The sequence below is a fragment of the Eptesicus fuscus genome, chromosome 5, assembly GCF_027574615.1.
Source record: "Eptesicus fuscus isolate TK198812 chromosome 5, DD_ASM_mEF_20220401, whole genome shotgun sequence".
In the NCBI taxonomy this organism is placed as follows: Eukaryota; Metazoa; Chordata; class Mammalia; order Chiroptera; family Vespertilionidae; genus Eptesicus; species Eptesicus fuscus.
This window is the reverse complement of record NC_072477.1, coordinates 78,075,208-78,093,172: the sequence shown is the minus strand read 5'-3', so window position 1 is coordinate 78,093,172 and position 17,965 is coordinate 78,075,208. Positions and strand designations below refer to the sequence as shown.

The 17,965-nt window shown below is 54.2% G+C and overlaps 4 protein-coding genes across 9 annotated transcripts; 1 reads left to right on the top strand and 3 right to left on the bottom strand.

The window, feature by feature from the left end:
* Positions 1–47: 47 nt before the first annotated feature.
* On the bottom strand, positions 48–3,699 carry LTB4R (leukotriene B4 receptor). Of its 5 annotated transcripts, none has more exons than XM_054716484.1 (4): positions 3,078–3,698; positions 2,789–2,886; positions 1,911–2,031; positions 48–1,293 (listed from the first exon to the last, which is right to left on the bottom strand). In XM_054716484.1, exon 4 carries the CDS (start codon positions 1,282–1,284, stop codon positions 244–246), a length of 1,041 nt encoding a protein of 346 aa, XP_054572459.1. In that variant the 5' UTR covers positions 1,285–1,293; positions 1,911–2,031; positions 2,789–2,886; positions 3,078–3,698; the 3' UTR covers positions 48–243. The 5 variants fall into 5 exon arrangements, with proteins under 5 accessions (XP_054572459.1, XP_054572460.1, XP_054572457.1 ...); XM_054716485.1 differs by having other exon boundaries at positions 2,789–2,881; XM_054716482.1 differs by lacking the exon at positions 2,789–2,886 and having other exon boundaries at positions 1,911–2,119.
* Positions 3,700–4,214: 515 nt separating this feature from the next.
* On the bottom strand, positions 4,215–6,181 carry LTB4R2 (leukotriene B4 receptor 2). Its single transcript, XM_008158445.3, has 2 exons — positions 6,089–6,181; positions 4,215–5,757 (listed from the first exon to the last, which is right to left on the bottom strand). Exon 2 carries the CDS (start codon positions 5,735–5,737, stop codon positions 4,661–4,663), a length of 1,077 nt encoding a protein of 358 aa, XP_008156667.2. The 5' UTR covers positions 5,738–5,757; positions 6,089–6,181; the 3' UTR covers positions 4,215–4,660.
* On the top strand, positions 4,731–11,946 carry CIDEB (cell death inducing DFFA like effector b). Of its 2 annotated transcripts, none has more exons than XM_054716487.1 (5): positions 4,731–5,821; positions 8,892–9,036; positions 10,653–10,802; positions 11,035–11,225; positions 11,398–11,946. In XM_054716487.1, the coding sequence occupies exons 2-5, from the start codon at positions 8,905–8,907 to the stop codon at positions 11,528–11,530; spliced, it is 606 nt and encodes a 201-aa protein (XP_054572462.1). In that variant the 5' UTR covers positions 4,731–5,821; positions 8,892–8,904; the 3' UTR covers positions 11,531–11,946. The 2 variants fall into 2 exon arrangements, with proteins under 2 accessions (XP_054572462.1, XP_008156668.1); XM_008158446.3 differs by lacking the exon at positions 4,731–5,821 and adding an exon at positions 8,438–8,589.
* Positions 11,920–17,899, bottom strand: NOP9 (NOP9 nucleolar protein). The gene is made up of 10 exons (XM_008158447.3): positions 17,562–17,899; positions 16,901–17,350; positions 15,845–15,955; positions 14,842–14,983; positions 14,553–14,745; positions 13,774–13,914; positions 13,247–13,372; positions 12,847–13,083; positions 12,549–12,654; positions 11,920–12,207 (listed from the first exon to the last, which is right to left on the bottom strand). Exons 1-10 carry the CDS (start codon positions 17,803–17,805, stop codon positions 12,050–12,052), a joined length of 1,908 nt encoding a protein of 635 aa, XP_008156669.2. The 5' UTR covers positions 17,806–17,899; the 3' UTR covers positions 11,920–12,049.
* Positions 17,900–17,965: the final 66 nt, after the last annotated feature.

Below are 17,965 nucleotides of genomic sequence, written 5' to 3'. Positions count from 1 at the left end.
CACCCATCCCCCATAACACGCATGTCCCACACACAGGGTTAACCCAATTTCAGACTCCGTTTTTAATTGCAAAGCTGCCCAGGAGCTGACTCTGCCCTTACTTGCCCCTCCCCTCCCTCTTCTTCCGCTCCACGCCCACAGGCCTTCTCCTCGGGGTGCAGAATTGGGTCAGGCCAGCGTGGGGGCGTTCCGCCAGGAGGAAAGCCAGTGTCCTTCCAGCACCACCCCTCCCCCGGGCCTGCTTCACTCGAGAGGGTTGGTGGAGGCAGTGAGGCTCTCGGCTGGGCCAGGCTCATTGGGGGCGGGGGCGCCCCTCGCCGTCTGGCCCAGGGTGCCCCCGCGTCGGGTACTGGACGTCTCGGAGCCGGTGCCTTCCAACAGCTTGGCGACGAAGCCCACGCCGGCCAGGCGCAGCAGGCTGCCTCCGGCGCACGCGTACAGCACGGGGTTCACGCTGCTGCTCAGGAAGGCCAGCGCGATCAGCACGCTGCGGGCCAGGCGCAGCCGCTGCCCCACCGGCCCCTGCCCCGCGGCCTCGCCCGCCAGCGCGCGGCCGGCCTCGGCCAGGTTCACCACGTGGTAGGGCAGCCAGAAAGCCGCGAAGGTCAGGATGATGAGCGCCACCAGGCGGCCGGTGCGGCGGCTGCGGCGGAAGCGCCGGGCCCTCAGCCTGCGCCCGATGTCGGAGTAGCTGGCCACCACGGCCAGGAAAGGCAGCAGGAAGCCGGTGAGGGCCTCGAAGAGCAGGTGGAAGGCCCTGTGTCTTTCCGTGTCGTACTTGGGGAAGCAGACCAGGCTCCTGTTGTTCGGGTGCGGCACCACGGTGCGGTAGACGATAACGGGCGTGGCCAGCAGGACTGACGCCGCCCAGATGATTGCCAGCAACCACCTGGCCACCGCCTTGGTGCGCAGCTTCTGGGACACAAAGGGGCGGGCCACCGCCAGCGAGCGGTCCAGACTCATGGCCGTGATCAGCAGGACGCTGGCATACATGCTGACTCCGCAGACGTAGTGGAACAAGCGGCAGCCAGTCACGCCAAAAATCCAGGTGCCTCGGGCCACGGAGTGGAGGAAAAAGGGGGCAGTGAGCAAGACGGCCAGGTCTGCCAGGGCTAAGTTCAGCACCAGCAGGGCAGTGACAGAGCGCTTTCCCATCTTTACCAGGATGCTCCACACCACAAAACTGTTGCCAGGGAGCCCCACAGCCAGAGCCACTGACAGCAGGGTGATAGCCATGACACCTAGCGAGGAGGGTGCTGCAGAAGAGGTAGTGTTCGTGGCCATTGCAAGGATCTGGAGGGTGAGGTGGACATGTGTATGAGGGAGGGATCCAAGGGTTTTCTGACAACCCTGGACACACCTAGCCTGAGTATTCAAGTCTTTCTCTAAATCAGCAGCATCAGTGCACCTTCACAATATACTGTCCGTATCACTGTCAACTAATCTGTTTTAGGGATCTGGCTGAGTAGAAAGACAAATTGCCTAACTGAGCCACAGGGCTCCTTCCTGCCCACAGACCCAATTGCAAAATATCAAGCAACAGCAGCAGTAGCATGTCTGGACCCTTTCTGCCTCTTTCCCTTAGGAGACCCTCAGATTCAGAGCCAAACTGGGGAGATTTCCTTCTCAGTGCTGCACCCCTTAAAAGGCTAACTCCTCTGTCCCTTGCCAAGTCCTTAGTCCCCTCAGTCCCAGTGATGTCCTCCAATCCCCTACCCACTCTCCCAGAGATGCCCAGGGCCCACCAGGAATAACAGGGATGGGAAGGAGTTCATGGAGAGGAGAGAAGAACAAATCCTCCCAAGTCCTTTTACCACTGGTCAGGCTCTTTTGGAAATTCCTCTGTACCTTTTCTCATGGCTGCACCCCGCTCCTCCACCAAATCCCCTACTCCCAGGATCCTTACTTACTGGCTTTGCTGGGTACTGGTTGGAAGCTGGTGCCAATCCCAGGGTCAGGGCAGAGTGGTGTAGCCTATCCCCAGATCGGTCTCAGTGGCAGGGGTCTGGACCCAGGTCTGGATGCTGTCAGCTAAGTCAGCCGGAGAGGAAGTACCACACAGCAGGGGGAAGACACATCTTCCTGAGGGTGGGGCTGAAACTCCTGCCCCCTCCTTTCACTAGGAGGGAGGGTAGTCTTTGTGTTCCAGAAGGGGCCAGCAGGAAGGAGGACCCTCAGGGGTGGGACCAGATGAGAAGCGCCCAAAAAGGGGAAGGGAGAGAGGAAAGAGGGGTGCAGGAGTGAGTAGGCTGGGGTGTGGCCTCATATGCAGGTCTAGACTGGATCATTGAACAGAATAATAAAGTGTGTCATATAGGAGGAGGAGGGAGGGAAGCCAGAGAGGGGAAGTGGGCTCGGATTGGGAGGGCAGAATGTTGAGTATATTTGTCATTTGTATGAACAAGTAGATTTTTAGAGTAATAGGAAATGTAGGGTACAGCTGTGGTTAGGTTCCAGGTTTGGGTTGTAACCTCATGACTTAAAGAGGTCAGCACCTTGTTCTTGGCTTGCGTTCAAGCCATGAGTGGAGTTGGAGGGAGAAGTCCCTCTTCCAGCAACCCAGTCGCTCCCTCCACTTAAATGGGTTGGTTCCATTCTAGGGTAATCAATTTCCCCTTCTCTTGGTAGAAGCCAAAGTCCAAAGGGTCTCCTTAGCATCACACAGAATGCCAATTTCTTCCCCTTCCCCAACCATTTGCCTTGTGCTTGCCCGTGTGGCTACCCTAACACATGAGTTTGGATTTAAAATCTGGGCACTGGGCAAGGTCAGTACTGCCTTTTTCCTTACCTCCCCACAGCCAACTGTCCGGTCCCACCATACAGAAGTAGAGGCTGAGCATAGGGGCAGGCATGAGGGAGTGAGGGAGATGGTGCTTCATGCCTGCGCTGCCAAGAGGGGAAACCAGGGCCATGAAAGGGTCCCTCTTCCCTTTTCTCCCCTTCTTGAACTCTCCTGCAGGAGCTAAGAACTGAAAAGTCTTTCCTTCGATCCGACCATGAGCCTCCCTGCTTCCCTCCCAACCCGGTCGCTCTCAGGAAACGTGCGGAGTGTAATAGTGGTCATGGAAGTTCCTTACCTTTGCGGTGCCCCCACTTTGTCTGCTTTGAGAAAAGCCAGAGCAGAGTTCACCCAGTAGCTGTCAGGCGGAGCATATGATGAAAAGAAATGGACTGAAACCACAGCAAGCAGGTTCCTCCACAGAGTTGAGGAAGGGCTTGCTGACCGCAGAGGATGTGTTAGTCGGGAAATATGTAACAGAGGAAGTTAGGAACCCTCTTCCCCAGCGCTTGAGGACAGAGGAAGCCTCTGCAGAAGCTCTGGGGTCAATCTGAGGTTCCTTCTGACACAAACTGGACTGTCTTTGCCTCCTCTCCCAAGCTGCTCCCCATTTCCCTTTCTGTCAGTGACCTTTCTTCTTTCACCCTAGACTAGACACTCTAAGCATACCTGTCCCCCAAGTCCAGAGCTCCAACCCCAACCCGTTTTGGTGGCCCTGGCGTGACCCTGAGGACTGGGTTTCCTTTGCTATCTGCATCTACCTGGGTGGTGCGAACAGTCACTAAGGCAGAACAGGGGGTAACAGTCGGGTTGACCAGAACTTAACAACCATCCTGGTTGGCCAGGGACTTAGGGGACTGGGATAAAAGGCTTCCACTGCTAAAACCGCGAGTTGGTCACCCTAGTAACCACATGTGTGTGCATCCCATCCTGCACCCCAAACTCAAAAGTGTCAGGATCCAGAAGAGTTTTGAGGCCTGGAGGTAAAGAAATTCCAAAAGATGGGGTCTGGGAAATATTGGGGAGGACGGATGAGGAACAGCTAGCAGTCGGCAGAGAGAAAAAGGAGAAAGGAGAGATGGTACCTCCCTGAAAAATTCTTCCTGTCCTCCAGATATCCACACTCTTCCTCATACTCCCTCATCTCCAACCCCAAATGTCCTCTGGATAACTGAGGGCCTGCTCCTGGGCTCTTTTTGAGTCAGGTGACCTTTGCAGGGAGAGTTAGATTCAAAGAGGAGGCTAAGTCTCGTCTCTGACTCCCAGGGCCCTCCCCCACTGCACCAACCACAAGGCCGACAGGAAAACTCTCCTTTCAAACCCCACAGATCGACTTTCACCTTCCAGGGCCAGTCAGTCCCCCAACCCCCTTCTTGGCTCTTATAGACCCCAGAGAATGGGTCCCGTCCCCACCCCACACCCAAGCACCCACGCCTTTATTTCCTCCTTCTCCCTTTATTTGCAGAGTGGTTGTATGGCCACCTGAGCTGGGGAGGATGGGTCGAGAAGGCTGCCACTGCCCAGCCTTGGCCTGACCCCGCAGGGAAACCAGGCGGCTTCAGTGCAACTCAGGCATGCCGAACCTCGGGAGAGCACACTTAAGCCATGGTGTAATGGCTGCACGGGGTCTTTCACAATAACTGTTGGCAACAAATTAGCAGCTCTGGCACATGGGCACATGCCAACCTGCAAGTGCACAATGTTCATTAGCATGAACCATCAGCCCTGGCAACCCCTCCGTTTGCAGGAACCTGGGCCTGCCCCAGGTACATAATTCTGCCCCGACAGATCCAAACTGGTCAGAGTCTTGCCAAGCGCTCCCGAGTGGTCTCTGCGTTCTGAGCGGTGATGGAAGTGGACAGGGGAGGGCAGGATTTGGTGTCAAGGGTCCCATTCCTGACTGTCCTTTGCCGCCCCGCCCCCCGGGTCTCCGTTGCCCAGGCCCCGCCCCACCACTTTGAGCCGAGGGGTAGCTCGGAGTTCCATGGTCCCCTCCCTGGAGCGGCCGCACCCTCGGGCCTCCCCGGAGCCCTCAAACAGCCGCGTGAGGAAGCGGGGACCTGCGCGGGGCAGCAGATCCCCGGCGGTGAAGAGGTAGAGCACCGGGTTGATGCTGGAGCTGAAGAAGGCCAGAGCCGTGGTTCCGGCTCTCGCTGCCTGGCTCGCACCGCCCAGCTTCGCCAGGGCCCCTTCGGGTGGCGCCAGCGCGGCCACCGCCTGCACAATGTTGACCGCGTGGTAGGGGGCCCAGAGCAAGCCGAAGGCCAGCACGATGGCGCTCACCAGCCGGCCCACGCGCGTGCCGTGCCGTCCGGAGCCCCAGCGGGCGCCCCGCAGCCGCGCCAGCGTCACGCTGTAGCAGCCGAGCACCAGCCCGAAGGGCAGCACGAACGCGCTCAGAGTCTCCAGGCTCAGGTGGACGGCGGCGTGGGTCCGCGACGGGTGGCACAGCTGGCACAGGCTGTCCCCCCAGAGGTGGCGGTAGACGGCGGCCGGGACGGCGAGCAACAGAGCCGCCAGCCAGACGGCAAGCAGCAGGCGGCGGGCCAGGGCCGGGCTGCGCAGCCGGGGCGCCAGGAAAGGGCGGGTGACGGCGAGGCAGCGCTGCAGGCTGAGCAGGCTGGTGAACAGGACGCTGGCGTACATGCTGAGCGCGCACACGTAGTACACGGCCTTGCAGCCCACCCGGCCCAGCGGCCACGCCTGCCTCACCAGGAAGGCCACGAAGAGCGGCGTGAGCAGCAGCACCGCGCCGTCGGCCAGCGCCAGGTGCAGCACCAGAGTGGCCGCCAGCGGCCGCCCCCGCGCGGGCCGCCAGCCCGCCAAGCTCCACACCACGAAACCATTGCCGGGCAGCCCCAGCAGCGCCGCCAGCAGCAAGAAGGCCGTGCCTGTAGCCCGTGAGGCGGGAGAGCTCAGCAGCGTCTCGTTCCCTGGGGGACGGTAGCAGTCCGTCATCCTTCTGCACCTACAGGGGGCTGGAAAGGGCCATGGAGCGCATTCAGGGGCTGGGGCAAAAGCCAACGTTACCCCTGATGCCAGGTGAGAAGGAACTGTGCCTCCCCTCGCTTCCCTGACGCCTGCCTCTCTTGGGTCTGGGAGCCTTGGCTTCCTCTGCGACCCCAGCCACTCAAACACTACTTCTTGGAACCCAAATCCCCTGCTCTCAGTCAGCTGAGCTCCCCAGTCCTGACTCCCAGGCTGTCACCACCTCCACCTCCACTCCTCTACCCTTCTTTGTCCAGCCCCTTCCCTATACCTCAGGGCAAAAGTGAGAGGTGGTCAGGGCACTCGGGCAGATCTACTTACCCAGCTTCGAGCTAGCAGGGTGGGGGGCCCGCAAGAGGCCTGGGGAGGCCGAAAGGCAAAGCAGCAATGGGCTTGGTGCCTACTCCTGTCCGGGGCCTGTCAGATTTGCAGAGGGTGAGGCGAGAATGGGGAGGGATAAGGTGGGGCCTTTCCTGGGGCCCCTCCCTCACCATATTCCTTCCCATCACTAACTCGTCCAGGCATGTGAGGTCCTGCCTCCCAGGAAACAGGATAAGTGAAGGGGTGCAGATAAGGTTCCCTGGTTGTGTAGGTGGGTGAGTAGGGACGCTGCTGAATCCTGACCCTGGGTCCTGTTTCTGTGCAGATCCCTCCCCCAGCTCTGGTCCCAACCCTCCTAACCCTGCAGCCTTATGCTTTCTGGCCTCCTTGGTCTGCACTCAGCAGAAAAGGTGACCCAAACTACTCACTTGCCCTGCTGCTCTTTCCTTTGCCTGTTTCTAGACTCCTGACCCTGCTGAGCCTCCTTTTTCCTCAGCTTCCTACCTACCCCTCTTGCCTCTTGCCTTGGGCCCTGCCCCAGTCATTCCACCCTCAGGGCTGTCACTGGGCTGTCAATGACAGCTTTCAGTGTAAAGCATGGTGCTAAGTCCTGTGGGGTCTGGGGGAATGCATGGAGGTGTAAGGGGCATATAACCTGGCTGAGGAGTTACAGCACACAACCATGAAGAGACCACATTACCAGGCTGCACCCGGATACAAGAAAAAGGGAAAGGTCGCCCTAACTGGTTTGGCTCAGTGGATAGAGCGTCGGCCTGCGGACTCAAGGGTCCCAGGTTCGATTCTCGTCAAAGGCATGTACCTGGGTTGCAGGCACATCCCCAGTAGGAGGTGTGCAGGAGGCAGCTGATAAATGTTTCTCTCTCATCGATATTTCTAACTCTCTCTCTCCCTTCCTCTCTGTAAAAAATCAATAAAATATATTGGGAGGAAAAAGAAAAAGGGAAAGGTCGCAGTGGTAGAGACATGCTGAAAAGAAGCCTTCTCTGGGTGGAGAAGTTAGGCAAAACTTGGAAATGAAGATATTTGAGGGGACCTGGCTCATTGATAACGTTGAGGAAAGGGGAAAGGCAGGTGCCAGTCAACAGCCAGAACTGGGGGTTCCTTGGGAGCCAGAACACCAGTACTGTCTCCATTTGGGTTCCCTCCGAAGCAGAGTCTGAGTTAAGGGCATGAGTACATGTAATCCTGTACTCATTAAATATAACTGAACAGAACTTCAGAGACCTGTGGGATAATATTAGAGATCCAACAGAAGTGTAACTGAAGTTCTAGAAGAAGAGTAGAAGAAAGTCAGATGGAAAAGGACAAGAACCATATGATTTCACTCATATGTTGGATTTAAAACAGGAAGCAACAAACAAACTCATAGACACAGCAACACAGCTTGGGAAGCAGGAGAGAGAGAAGAGAGGGAAGAGGAAAGCCAGTACGAGTGTCATTGAGCTCCCTCAGTAGGCATCAGGAATGTCTAAGAAGTGCACAGAATGAGAAAGAGGAGGCGTTGACGCTCCTATGCACACTTGTAGCCTGCACTTGTCAGGGGGCAGACTTGCCAAAGCTTCAAACGAGACTTCTAGGCAGGAAAGCAGAGACTCGCACTCAAGTGAGGAATTCATTGTCAGTGAGAGTCTGAGCTTCCATGCAACTTGTCCAGCACAACTGCAGCTGAAATCGGGGATGGGACATGGAGCACCGGAAGCTAAAGTCCTGATGCCCTCAGAGGACACTCCCCCTTCACATCTTCATGCCTATTAAGTGGCCAAAGGAGAAAAGTGAGAAATCCAGAGTGGCTGAAGCAGGCAGTTCTGCAGAATTAAATCAGGGAAATGAGCCAGCTGCTCCCCTGGATCACGAAGGAAAGAGCGGGAAAGCAAGAAGGCCCTTGCGACAGGATCCTGGTGGTCCATGGGTCAGGACCCATCCTCTTCTTGCGCCCCACCCAGACACACTGCCTCACCTCCCACTTCTCCAAGCCCTACCCATGGTCTCACCCTCAGCCCCGCCTCCCTTTTCCTAATGCAGCAGTTTATGGATTTTTCAGTAGGTGGCAGTATGTCCAGCACAAATCACATCATGTAGCTTCTATGCCTAGAAATTCCCTCCATACACAGAAAACCGCAATTACCATTAACCCTCACAGCACAAGCTGCCACCAGAGACAACATCCACACAAAGCTTCCTTGGCCTCTGCCTGGCAACTCCAGGCATTAATCCTTCTTCCAGGACCTCATCTAGGCCCCTCCTCTTCTCCCTCCCCAGGGACTTTGCCCTTTTTCCAGGCCCTGAGGGGGGGTGCGGGGGGGGGGGGCAGAGTCCGCTTGACTCATCCTCCACCTCACTGGGGCTGAGGTCCCAGCTCTGTAACAGAAAACATCACCACTTCAGCCCAGCACAGCCGAGAACAACCCAGCCCAGAATTCTTCTGTCTTTCCCTACACCATGGAGTACCTCTCTGCCATGAACCCCAGCAGCCTGCTCAGGTGATTACTGATCTTCCTCTCCACTCTCTAACTGGGGATAGGGGCAGGGCAACGAATCTCCACTCGGCCCCTTGGAAACTCATGAATCTGTACCCCTTCCCCTCCCCACTCCACTTTCCACAGTGGGCTTGTCCAGCTTCTACCACCCACCTCCACTCCATGGCCCCTCCCTCTCTCCCTAGGCTATTCTAATCCAAAAACCTAAATCCCCCCTTCTCTTAACTCTCCAGCTACCTCACCCCCAACATCCCCATTACACCCAGCAAACCCCTCACTCCTTGATCTTTTTTCCCATCTACCAGGTCAGTATCCAATATGAGCTCTGAGTTTGGCCGTAGGGTCTGGACCTCAGCTCCACCACCCCAGCGACCTTTCCGTGTCTGTGATCACAAACGGACCACACGGAAAGGTCTGACAGCTGCCACCCGCCAGGAACTGCTAGACAAGGTGAGTGAGCCAAGTCCCTGGGTTCCTATCCAAGGGGCTCAGAAAGAGTGAGAACTTGGAATGACCAGCAGAAAGGGCTGAGGTTATGCAGCTACCCCTCCCACTGAAACTAAAGCGGGGGGCGGGGAGGGGAAGATAGGGGACGGTGAGCCCAATGATCTCTGCTGCATTTGGGTCAATCTATTTCCCCCCCAAGGAGCTGGCTTTTCTTTGGGGCTAGGCGAAGGAGTAGGGAGGGTTGGAGGGATAGGGTTTAGAAGATAGTGTGGACTGGCAATTTGTGTGGCAAATCAAGTTCAAATCCTGATTGTCACCTCCTTCTGTCAAACCTTAGGAAGTTATTAACCTATAAAGATGTCAAAAATTCTTTCTTTTCTGAATTTTAGAGGACATTTGTTAAAGCTAGGACGTGAAACAAGAAAGGCCTGGGGAAATGAGTCCAGGCTGGTCTGCTTTGGCTGGCTAAGGCAGAGCAAGGGGCCTTGGGGCAGGTTCAGGCGGTTGGTCTGGGATGAGCTGCCGCGGCCCATGGCTGCCCTGGTTGCAAGTCTCATGGGGTCCCTTAGAGTTTAGGAATGTATGACTGTTGGGGAAGTGGAGGGGGGTGGAGGCACCCGAGTACTCCTGGGAGGGAGAGCACCCACTGGCGCCTTCATTTTTGAGGGTTTTTATTTTTTATTTTTTTATTAAGGTATTATATGTGTACACATCTTACCATTGCCCCCCCCACCCCACTCCCATATATGCCCTCACCCCCCAGAGTTTTGCGTCCATTGGTTATGCTTATATGCATGCATACAAGTCCTTCGGTTGATCGATTTTTGAGGGTTTTTAAAAGGCTGGGTGTTTAGGGGAGATTTTAGGGGCAGATCTCAATAGAATTCTCATCAGCTTTATGTTGATGTACCAAAAATGAGATTTATTCTATTAACTTCATCTGTCCTTGGGTGTGGTTGGCAAATGGCACTAATTGAATTTCTGTCTCCTTAAGTAGGGTGATTTAAGCTATTTACCCTCTGGTTGGGGAGAAGTCAAAATGTCAATTTCTTCATCTATAAAAAGGGAATAATAATACACCTCCTTGGATTGTTGAAGAAAATAAAAGAGGATAATGTATGTAAAGTGCTACATAGATACCTGGCACTAGTAAAGACAAAAAGATTGTCATTATTACTGAAAACGGTTCTGGAGAACTCTGTGTAGGGAGCAGGGGAGCGAGGTGGGAGATAAGATTCCATTGCATTAGCCCCATTAGCATAATGCCTTATGCCCACTCCCAAAGGATGGACTTCAAGAGAGCCTGGCTAGCTTTCCAATTCCTAATCAGGAGTGACTTGGAGGGAAGCAGGGGTAAATAACGACATGGTAGGAGCAAAGCAGGAGCAAATGGGAGAGGTCAGCTGAATGGGAGCAAATGAAAGAACACTGAGAGCTGGAGGGTTCCCCAATGAAAGAACACTGAGAGCTGGAGCTGTCTGAAGGGATGGCAAAGCACCAGGAAGTAGAGTTGGGATATCAACCAGTGTCTTGGGCCAGCCAGTAGATGCTGGGCAGCTGGAGAGGGAAGGCATGAGACAAGCTCTGCCATTTCCCTCCTGCTTCTTGCCACTGGGCAGGCACTGGAGACCCTGCTGCTGAGCGGAGTGCTAACCCTGGTGCTAGAGGAGGATGGGACTGCCGTGGAGAGCGAAGACTTCTTCCAGCTGTTGGAGGATGACACATGCCTGATGGTGCTCGAGTCTGGGCAGAGCTGGAGTCCCAGCAGGGTGAGGCCTGTACGGGGTGGGCTGCTTTCGGCCACCAATCCTTTAGATCTCTCCCAAGCCTCTCCTCCTGCCTACCCCTCATCTTGAGGGCGGAAGTGATGAGAGAGGTAAGGAGTTTTTAAGGACACCTTATGGTGGACTAACAGCCCAGGCAAGGGTGGGTCTGTCCCACTACTGATGGGGATTGATGGTGGATGTGAGGGACCACTTCACTCACGGGGGTGTTCTATAGAGTGGGATGCTGTCATATGGCCTCGGCCGGGAGAAGCCCAAGCACAGCAAGGACATCGCCCGCATCACCTTTGACGTGTACAAGCAAAACCCTCGAGACCTCTTTGGGAGCCTGAACATCAAAGCCACATTCTATGGGCTCTACTCCATGAGTTGTGACATTCAAGGACTCGGCCCAAAGAAAGTACTCAGGTCAGAGACCAAAATGTTTTACTTCCCCATCCCCATAGTTTCAGTTCCATAATTCCTTCTCCTGCACCCACCTAACCCATTAGCTCTCAATTATGGAGAGCCCTCAGCCCCCACCCCCCAGCTCTAAGGCGTCCTCCTGGCCATCTGACTGCCTCTTGTCTCTGTCCTTCAGGGAGTTCCTCCGATGGACCTCCACACTGCTGCAAGGCCTGGGCCATATGCTGCTGGGAATTTCCTCTACCCTTCGCCATGTAGTGGAAGGGGCTACACAGTGGCAGCAGCAGGGTCACCTTCATCCCCACTGAGAAGGGGCTCAGAACTTCTGCCCTAGAGATGGCTGTAGGGACTGTGACGACATCCGGTTTAGGGACCTGCAGATAGTGCAGACTAGATAACTCACCTCGTTTTCCCACTGCCCTCTGACCCCATCAGCATGGCGCCTTACACCCTTAGCCTATACCCACTCCTGAAGAATGCTGTCCCTCCTTAGCCATCCTCTCAGCCTCCCACCTACCCTGAAAGGCCCAACCTTGCCCCAGGCATCTTGATAGCTCTGGCTGCTGCTGCCTCTAGAGTTCCTACAACTCCTCTCCCTGAGCTCCCCAGCACGCTGAAGACAGCCCTCTTGGACTTTACCTTGAGATCTCTATTTCTTCATACCCTTCCCCCCCAAGAAAAACAAAGACATTTCCAATACAAATATAAAAATGTTTACCAATAACACTTTTTTGACTTCAATGACTTTGATTTAAATTAGTAAGGGAACAGGATAGATACTCCCTTTCCTCCTCCCCCATCAACACCCAGTCCCAGATCTCAAGGCCTCAGTCTTCAAGAATTGAGTTCAAAACCCGCCTCCGCTTGGCCACTGCCCCCTGTTGCTGTTCCCACGCTTCTCGACGCTTCAGGAAGGTAGTCAGGGCCACATTTCGAGCCACATGGTGGCCAAAAGGGTCTTTTATCAGCTCTTGGTTCCGCTCTCCTGCAAAGGGAACCATCATGTTCAGTATCAGCATGCAGTCACCACCTATGCTTGAAGAGACCCTACTTGGGGTGAAGGTCTCTCCATCCTACCTGGTCCCTGGGTCTGCCTTGGGATAGAGTTAACCCCTCACTCTCCAAAGAACAAACTGGGAGGAGGGTAAGAACATAGGACTGCACCATCAACAGAGGGAAGGGGAGAGCAGACTGCTAAGCACCATGGCCAAATCACCCTTTGGAACCGAAGTCACTGCTGAATTAAAATCCATCCCCCAGCCACCCAGCTATTTGGAGGAAGGAAAGGGAAGTTTGGAACGGTCCAAGAGACCTGCTGGTACTCACCCAGCTCAGCAGCAATTTCTTTCCGGGCCCCCAAGGCTGCTCCATTCCAGATGGCATCTAACACACGGCTGCCATGGCGACTGCAAGCCAGAGCCACATACTGTCCCTGCATTGAGACAGACAAGGCAGGTCCCTCTAGGGCAGTTCTTGAAAATGTGCTGGGGGGGGGGGGGGCCGGAGGGAGTGGAGTTTCCATTTAAAAACTGAGCCAAAAGAGTCTAGGAAAGACATCCGGGGGAAGCTCATGTTCTCTAAATGGGTAATGGCAGAGGAATCAAAGCAGAAGCCAGAGTCTAACCTTTAGGGTCTTGAGCACGCGGCGGCGCTGCTTGCGCGTCACAGAAGGGCTGGTCAGGACGGCATCAAGCACATGGGAACCAGCAGGACTTTGGGCCAGAGTCAGAAGTTGTGGTCCCGTCAAGGCACTCAGACTTCGAAGGACAAGGCCAGGAGTGGAGAAGTGCAGCAGATGCTGGAGCAGTAGAGATCCGAGGACTGTCACTTCCCCCAGGGCCCTGGCTGTGCCCATTTCAACCTGAGAACAGGGATAGGAAGTCAGGAGGCAGCCACCAAAATGCCACCTCCACTTGGATGAAGCCAGAGATCTCAGCACCCTCACCTCCGTGGTGAGAGGCTCCCTGAGCCCAGGGAGACCTGGTCCCCAATCAGTCACTGGCTTGGCCTTTCCCCTACCTCACCTGGTGGTCCGCGGGCGCTGCCCCCTCCTCCTCCTCCAGTCCATAGTACACCTCATAAGCCATCAAAGTGGCAAAGAGAGGCACACAGGCCACTTGCCGGGAAGAGGGCTCTGCACAGTGGAACGCCTAGATGAGAAGACAAAACATAATGAATCTGAGAACTGATTTTAACCCTGAATTTCTAGACAAGGGAAAGCATTCAGGAGTGGTAAGAATGCCTAACTTCACAAGAATATAAGCTGCATGAGGACAGGATCTCGTCTGCCCTGCTGTATCTCCAGCCTCTATACATGTAACAGGGGTCAATAAATATTTATTCCTTAAATAAACTTCTCTCTTTGTTCTGGGAGACAATTTTCATTCTAGGGCTATGAAATGGATTTGGCCTCATTTCCCCTTGTTATCTATGAACTCCCTGAGCATTGAATATCTTGGGGCCAGAGATACAATGACTAAAGATTGGATAAGTCTTAAGAGATAGAATTTGAACCAAGGGCATAAATGGGTTGCAAGTAACACCCACTCACCTCTAACAACAGCTGCAGAACCTGGGCTTGGTGGGTCCCAACTCTGCGGCAGGCTCCCACCAGGGCAATGACTACCCCTGGGTGACCCTGCGCCAGCACAGCTTCCAGGGCAGGACTCAGCTCCTCAAATATGGGGGACAGCTGAGGGGAGACATTGGGGTAAAGAATTTTTGGCATTCTGGTAACTGTGGGCTAAGTTATTCAGAAAAATCTTTCTGCCAAAAACAACTAAAAATGCTAGATAAGACAAAAAAGCATTGCCAATGTCAGGACTTTGGTTGGGCTGGATAAGAAAGGTCCAGAACAAGGGTGTAGTCTTAAAGGAGCTGCCTCACATGGACAGGGGACTTTAAGTTACCATACTGTCAGGGTAAAGGAGAATTAAAATCAAACCTTCCACTCTAACTCCCAACCCATGAGTTCCCAAGGAAACATGCCCTGGCACTAAGCAGCCAAGGAAAAGAGAAGCTATGGCAGCTCCAGTGCTCATTTGGATTTGTAGCCACATACCCAGTCTGGGTAGGCCATGGAACCTCAAGCTGCTAACTTGGATTAAGCCAGTCTCCTGTTGGTATTGGCGTTTGAGAAAAGCCAAAGCAAATCCTTTCTGGGAAGAAGACACCTTCACCCTGTGCTCTGGGAAACCCCCAGGAATAACTTTTTAAGGGGAACAGCCAGCACACAGTCAGAGATAGGCACACCATAAATAAGGCCCAGTGAACAAGAACTAGTAGAAGCAACAGCGTACAGAAACAGACCCAGCCAAGTTCCCGACTCACGAGCTCAGGGGTAGTGACAGCATCTAGTAAACGCTGCAAAGGGAAGTTGGCAATGGGATGCGCAGCCATGGTCTGCAGCTGCCCTTGGAAATGATCCTCAAAAAGGCTCTGGAGCCGCGGGGGCTCCAACACCAGCAGCACCTGCTCCAGAAGTCTGGAGCTCGTCTGATCCCGCAGAAATAGCAGTAGGGGGCTGGAGACAAGAAGGTAGTTTAACTCCACTCCATCCAAATACCTACACACCTCTAAAATACTATACACACCCCATCAATCCTGAGGCCTGACCTACCTGCCATCTGCTGAGGAATTGCGATTACTCAGATAGTCAATCACAGCATTACAGAGGTTGGCACACAACTGGGGCAGTTTGCGGTGTAAGATCTGTAAGGCCGCTTGAAAGCAGAAGCTGGAGATCTTGTCAGTGATAAACACTGTGGTAAGAGAGCAGCAATAATAAAGGCAGCTTTCCCAAAATCCAGACGACCTGGACAACCTCAAACAACAAGGTATAAGGAACCATGGACAACGGGTCTATAGAGTCTTTGCAACACAAATCAGATCAGATTTGAAAAGAAGACTATCTAAATAAGGGCCTTATCCTATCTAATAAAGAGGGAATATGCAAATTGACCATCACTCCATCACAAAGATGGCTCCACCCACAGCTGAGGCCAAGCTCCCATAAGGAGCCTTAACGAGCTATCAGCAGGGACCTGAGGCTACGCCCTCCCCCGCCCCCGTGGGACTTAACAGGAGACCTCAGGCTGCACCCCCCCACCCAGCAAGGCTTGACAGGGGACCTCAGGCTGCTCCCCAAACCCCAGCACCAGGCCAGGGGACCTCAGGCCATGCCCCCTACCCAGCAGGGCTTGACAGGGAACCTCAGGCCATGCCCCCCACCCAGTGGGGCTTGACAGGGGATCTCAGGCTGTGTCCCCCATCCTGGCGCCAGGCCAGGGGACCTGAAGCTATGCCCCCTTCCCGACAGGGCTTGACAAGGGTGGGACTGGCCGGGTCTGGGTCTCACATGATTTTGAGGTGCATGTGGGTGGGCGGGGATTTGACTCTGGGTCCCATGGTGAGCCCCAGACTCTGACAGGAGGAAGGTTTTTATAAACATTTTACTAATTTTCTTTCATCTCTGACACTTCTATTATAGAGAAAGGGCAAATAGCAATATTAAATTATTTCCTCTAATTAATCCCCTTTTAATGTGCACGAAGGTCACTAGTTTGAAGATAATCACCTCCAGAAAAGTAGATCCTAGCCCCTCCTCCTATTTCCCACCTTACCAGCAATGTCCTTCAGAAAGCAGGAACTCAGGTCCTGAAGACAATTCAAGAAGGATTCAGGAACCTCAAAATCAACTGGTTTACATTCCCGACTTGGAGTCCTTTGTGCTTCTGAAGGAAGATCAAGTGGCAAGATCACAAACCACCATGCCAGAGGGAGAAGAATTACAAGGTCAGGAATTTTCAACCTTTTCCATCTCATGGCACACATAAACGAATTACTAAAATTCTGCACCACACCAAAAAATACATTTTCCCAACCTGACAAAAATATATGTATAGTTTTGACTCATTCACACTGGACAGCTATTGTGTTAGGTGTTGCCTTTTTTTCTTTTATTTGACAATCTAAGGGAAAAGAGGTCAGTGCCCTGACTAAATAAGAGGTATCACACATTTTAAATATTCTTGCACTGTGTCACAGCACACCAGTTGAAAATCGCTGGCACAGATGAACAAGGATTTAGCTTAAAAATGCAGAACACAACTGAATTTCCCTTCTCATCTAGATGACTGGATTGAGACCACATTTCTGTTTCAATTTGTCTGAGAAACTTCAACCATCTTTCCCACGGATCATGGGAGATAGTCCAAACTCCTCAGCCAGAAATTCAAGATGTTCCAAAATCAGGCCTTATCTAAATTCTCTAACCTTATTTCCCAGTTTTTAAAAATGTAGGTCACTGCCTATGAATGAATCACGAAGTCAATTTCGTGGGTCTCAACCAGCACCTTAATGGAATAGAACAGAATAAAAAAGGAAAGAAAACATTAGAGTGGGTTGCATGTAGTGAGGGCATTATTTCCTGATCTTCTGCTTACATCCAGTATGTGCCTAAATACAAATGTACATTGAGTCATGTTTAGCTTTCCCTAAACACACCCTACCTCTGGGCCTCTATAGCACACTAATCTTTGGCCTGCTAAGCCCTGTCCTAATTTCTCTGTTAGTTCTTCGAGGTCGTGAAGAATTAATTACTCTTCTGCCACTATCTCCTCTGAACTTCCTAAACTCTCCTTTCCTCTCGGCCCACTTCCCTGTCTTGTAATACTTACCAGGTGACCGGGAGCCCCGGTGTCTGGCTCTCTCGGACTCCAGAAGAGTCCCTCCTAACACCTGCAGCAGAGTTCTGACCACGAAGCTGCCATGTGTGTCTCCACAGTAGAAGAGAAAATCATCACACACCTCAGAGGCTAGTCCCAGCACCAGCTCCTCCAGGGTGTCCAAGGGAGGCTCCTTCTCCTCCTCCTCAGCCTCCTCCTCCTCCTCCTCACAGCTCCCCAACAATCGAGGCAGCTGCAGCAAAGCACTTTGCAATACATGGACCCCACATCGATGACAGGCCACACAGCGCAAGTTGGAGCGCAGAGCAGCCAATACTCGACACAGAGGTTTCAGGGGGCTGAACCCCAACAGTTCCTGCAGCATCTCACTGCCAGTCCTGTTTGTGGCCAAGGCGAGGGCCTGAGCCTCCGCTTCCTTCAAAACATTGTGCACCATCAGCTCTGGAAAGACAAAGAAAGAAATATCTTAAAGAGACTGAGAGGAGGAGGAGGTTATGTTCCATCACTTAACCAAGGGGCTGGGAGTGAGGAAGAGGACACGGGAGATGAAACAGTCCCCACGCCCTGGGAACCCACCACAATGTCCTTGCCTGCACTGAATTTTGTGCCCAGCAAACCCCTCTCTCGGTCCCACCCGGAAGAGCCTCCCCACCTCGCTCTTCTCCGGCCTCCGGGGCCTCTTTCAGCGCCGACAGCGCCCGGCGGAAGTACCCCAGCGCTTCGGGGCTCAGGTGAGGGTGCGCGTCGAGAGCCGGCGACGAGCGCCCGTCCGGGGGCGGGCAGGGCTCTCGCTGGCGGCCTGAGGGGCGCCCCGACCCCTTGGCCCCGCGCCCCCGTTTGCCACCGGCTGGGAACCGGCGCCCGGACTTGTGGGGGGAGCGCGGCCCCAGCCCCATGGGTGCTCCGGTCCCGGCCAGCCCGCGAAAGCTGCCTCGGCGGCGGCGTGAGCGCGCTCGGCCAGGTGGGCCGGCTCCCGGCGAGTGTGGGAACGCGGCGCTCGGGGCGCCGCAACGTCACAGGCCCGCGACGGCCCGGCCCCGCCCCCGGCCCCGCCCC

Coding starts and splice junctions, on each gene's coding strand:
- LTB4R (XM_054716486.1), bottom strand. CDS start 1,284: ATGGCCACGAACACTACCTCTTCTGCAGCACCCTCCTCGCTAGGTGTC.
- CIDEB (XM_008158446.3), top strand. CDS start 8,549: ATGGAGTACCTCTCTGCCATGAACCCCAGCAGCCTGCTCAG. Junction 10,803..11,034: donor AGAGCTGGAGTCCCAGCAGG/GTGAGGCCTGTA, acceptor GGTGTTCTATAG/AGTGGGATGCTGTCATATGG. Junction 11,226..11,397: donor GGCCCAAAGAAAGTACTCAG/GTCAGAGACCAA, acceptor TCTGTCCTTCAG/GGAGTTCCTCCGATGGACCT.
- LTB4R2 (XM_008158445.3), bottom strand. CDS start 5,737: ATGACGGACTGCTACCGTCCCCCAGGGAACGAGACGCTGCTGAGCTCT.
- NOP9 (XM_008158447.3), bottom strand. CDS start 17,805: ATGGGGCTGGGGCCGCGCTCCCCCCACAAGTCCGGGCGCCGGTTCCCA. Junction 15,956..16,900: donor CCGGGGCTCCCGGTCACCTG/GTAAGTATTACA, acceptor ATCTTCCTTCAG/AAGCACAAAGGACTCCAAGT. Junction 13,373..13,773: donor TTCTGCAGCTGTTGTTAGAG/GTGAGTGGGTGT, acceptor CTTCTCATCTAG/GCGTTCCACTGTGCAGAGCC.